Here is a 3796-nt window from a genome sequence, read left to right on the forward strand (position 1 = left end):
GTTTATGGCTTTCAGGATTTGGCTCTGCTTTAAGGAGGGGAGAGAAAAGCTTGGGGGGGGGAAGCCAAGGAAATTCCCCCCAGTACAGGGAGCCCCGGGGGCTAGAGGGCTGCTGGGATGAGGRGTGTAAAATCTTATAAATTAAAAACAATGTGAGAGGGGTTATTTTGAGTTATATTGGGGGGAGCTTCCCCGGATCAGTTCCAGAATTTAGGGGGGTTGAATCCCATTCCCCCAGTGGCACAGAGCTGAGCTGGGGGAGAGGAGCTTGGGGGCTGGCATGGGGAGGKGGCACCCTTGGGTGCCCCCCGGGGCCTGTGCTGCAATGGGGCAAGGGGTGTTTGCAGGGGGCTATCACGGGATTGCCCCCCCAAGTTGTGCTAATGCTACTTAAGGCGCCCTGAGGATGCTTGGGGGGGAAACTTGGGGTGGGTGACCCTTCCCCAAAGCCCTCACCCCCGGCTGCCTCCCCGTCCCCGGGCGCAGAGGGGCACCTGCAAGGGCACCGGCCCCCCATGGCACTGCAGTCCCCAGGGCACCCACCCCAGCTCAGTTCCCCCTCGGGTGCCATTGTCCTGGCGAGGAGGGGGTGGGGGGGCCCTGGGCAACCCTAACCCTGAGCAAGGTGGGGGCGAGCATGGGTCTGCGCCGCGGTGGGGGGCCGCCGGCCCAAAGCCACTTCTCCGGTTAAAAGCTGGGTGCAAAGGCAACGAGAGAGGCGCTGTGCCCAGCCGGGGCGGGGGGCACGGCTCTGCCCCCTCCGCGAGCCCGCAGCACTGGGGCAAAGCCCCTCGTGCTCCCCGGGGTGCCCCCCACCTCTGCAGTCCCAAAGGGCAGCTGCAGGGGGCAAAGGGAGTAACAACCCCCCCCCAGGAAAGGGTCCAGAAGTGACCCCCGAAGCGTGGCCCCGGGGGGCGCTCGGCCCCCGGCGGGGCGGCGGGCCGGGGTCACTGGTTGTCGCCCGGCTGGTACTGGGGCTCGGTGGCGGTGAAGTAGTCCTCGAGGAAGGACTGGAGGTACTCGAAGGTGGGGCGCTCCTCGGGCTCCCGCTTCCAGCACTGCACCATCGCGTCGTGCAGCGAGGGCGGGCAGCCGCCCGGGCACTGCATGCGGTACCCGCGCTCCACCTGCTCCAGCACCTCCCGGTTGTTCATCCCTGCGGCGACAGGCAAGCRGGGAAACTGAGGCACGGAGCGGGGYGAGAGCCCGGSCACCCGCCGTCACCTCGGGGAGATGGGGAGACTGAGGCACGGGGTGCTCCTTGCCCAGCGATGCTGGTGGCAGCACGGGGTAGGGCCGAATCCTGCCCTGCTGGCAGCCCCTCTGCCCAGGTGCCCCCCAGGGTGCCCGCCGCCCCGGCCGGGGGTCGTACCTGGGTAGGGCACCCGGCCTTTGGTCACCAGCTCCGTCAGGAGGATGCCGAAGGACCAGACGTCCGACTTGATGGTGAACTTCCCGTAGAGCGCGGCCTCCGGCGCCGTCCACTTGATGGGGAACTTTGCGCCTGCGGGTGCAAGGGGAGGCTGGGCGAGCCGAGGCAGGGGCACCCAGCACCCGCGGCAGCCTCCAACCTGGGGCATCCAGCGCCTGAGACACCCAGCACCCAGGGCACCCAGTGCCTGCGCAGCCTCCACCCGGGGCACCCAGCGCCCAGGGTGCCCAGCACCTGGAACACCCAGCACCTGGGGCACCCAGCGCCCAGGCAGCCTCCAACCCGGGGCACCCAGCTCCTGGGACACCCAGCACCCAGGGCACCCAGCACCCAGGGCGCCCAGCACCCAGGTGGGGGCGGCACACAGCCCAGGCGGCGGCCCCCGGGGCGAAGGAGGTGCCCGGGCCGGCTCACCCTGGCGCGCCGTGTACTCGTTGTCCTCGATGAGGCGCGCGAGGCCGAAGTCGGCGATCTTGCAGACCAGGTTGTCGCCCACGAGGATGTTGGCGGCGCGGAGGTCCCGGTGGATGTAGTTCATCCTCTCGATGTAGGCCATGCCCGCCGCGATCTGGGCGAGGGGGACGCAGTGAGCACCCCTCCGGGGGTGCTCGGCTGGGTGCCCCCCTCCCGGCGCCAGCCCCCCGGTACCTGAGCAGCCATGTCCACCAGCTGGGGCAGCTTCAGGTATCGGCCGTCCCCGTCCTTTAGGAAATCCAGCAARCTACCTGGGGGCAGAGGGTGCCAGTCGAAGCGCCCGAGCGCCAGCTGTGCCCACCCAAGGGTGCCYTCCCCTGCAAGCCCCCGGCCCGCGGGCTGGGTCCCCGCCTGTCCCTGCAGGGAAAGCTGGCGCCCCACGGGCCGTGCCCCCCGCTCACCGTGGCTCATGAACTCGGTGACGATGTAGATGGGCTCCTCCGACACCACGGCGTAGAGCTGCACCAGCTTGTCGTGCCGCAGCCGCTTCATGATCTGAGCCTCCTCCAGAAAGGCCTCGGGCGACATGGTGCCTGGCTTCAGCGTCTTCACCGCCACCTTGGTGGTGCCGTTCCACGTGCCTGGGCAGGGGGAYGCGGGCTCACGCCGAGCCCGAGGGCCGCCCGGCCCACCCGGCCCCGGCAGGGGTGCAGGGAGGGATGCACGGATGCGTGGATGGAGAGATGCATGGATGGAGGGATTTGTGGATGGAAGGACCGAGGGATGCTGCATGCTTGCATGCTTGCACGGAGGGGTGCATGGATGGAGGAGCAAGGACAGGAGGGCAGGGCAGGAAAGGGGCATGGCGCCGCCGTACCCGCCCCAGGGCAAGGAGTCACCCTCGCCCCATGGCATGGGCACTGGGCACCCGTGGGCTCACCTCCTGTTACCTTCCTTACCCTGTTCCCAGTCCCTCTGCGGGGGAGCCTGTGCCCGGCTGGCGTCTGCCCCCGGCACCCCGCGATGCCGCCGGCCGGGCAGCGCTCCTGCCACCCCGCGCCCACCCGGCCGGCTGGGCCAGCCTTACCCATCCACACGTCTCCGAAACATCCCATGCCGAGTTTCGTGTTGAGGCTGATGGACTCGCGCGCTATCTCCCAGGCGTCCTTAGCTAATCCCAGGGTCTGGGGCTTCATAGCGGGGCACGCGCGCGTTAGCAGATGGCACAACCCGTCGTTATACTCTGCAAGGGGGGGCACGGAGGGAGGAGCGCAGCGTGGGATGGAGGCAGCATGCACGCGGAGCAGAGGGAGGACGGGGCGCGGGAGGAAGAGGAAGGCGAGGAAGGGACCCCCCCCCACAGGCCTGGTCCTGTCTCYTGCTCACGGCCCCATCCGAAATGTGGGGCTGCCTGCACACACAGGGAGGGTGCAGGGCACCCTGAGGTGCTAAGGGGGTCCCACAGCCCCCTCCAGTGCCACGTGAAGGGGGGCCGATGCCTGGGCAACCCAGGAGCAGGAGATGGGGCCACCTCCCCACTCCTGGGCACAGGGCAGACACAGGGCGGCATCCCTTGCCCATGGCAGGCTGGAGGGGGGGCAAATTTAGCCTGAATTTAGAGGCGGGGGGGGAGGAAATGATGCCCCCCCCCTTGCTCATGTGCAAGGAGCAGACACGGCCCGCGCAGCCCCAGGCGCGGGGCTGAGACCGGCACGCTCGTGTCACTCAGCCCGCCGCGGCGGGCGCCAGGCCTGGGTGGGGGGCTCCCGTCGGCGCCCGCCCCGCCGCTCGCCGCGGCCCGCCCGCCCGCCGGGTCCTACCCATCCACACTTCCCCGAACTGCCCGTTGCCCAGCTTGCGGAGGAGCTGCAGCGACTCGCGCGGGATCTCCCACACGTCTTTGGTTTTGACCGAGAGGTCGGCCAGCCTCGGCGTTCCCCTGCGGCACGG

At 69.3% G+C, this 3796-nt stretch overlaps 1 protein-coding gene across 1 annotated transcript; it reads right to left on the minus strand.

Annotated features, from left to right (window-relative positions):
* Positions 1-153: 153 nt before the first annotated feature.
* On the minus strand, positions 154-3793 carry LOC146584959 (proto-oncogene tyrosine-protein kinase Yrk; the record flags this gene model as incomplete). Its single annotated transcript, XM_085323795.1, has 6 exons — positions 154-1156; positions 1373-1504; positions 1847-2000; positions 2081-2157; positions 2308-2487; positions 3667-3793. Coding segments are annotated over 6 exons (879 nt in total), but the record flags the coding sequence as incomplete, so codon positions are not given.
* Positions 3794-3796: the final 3 nt, after the last annotated feature.

Source organism: Rhea americana, unplaced genomic scaffold (genome assembly GCF_003343005.1).
Source record: "Rhea americana isolate MKP2758 unplaced genomic scaffold, rheAme1 scaffold_879, whole genome shotgun sequence".
Taxonomy (NCBI): Eukaryota; Metazoa; Chordata; class Aves; order Rheiformes; family Rheidae; genus Rhea; species Rhea americana.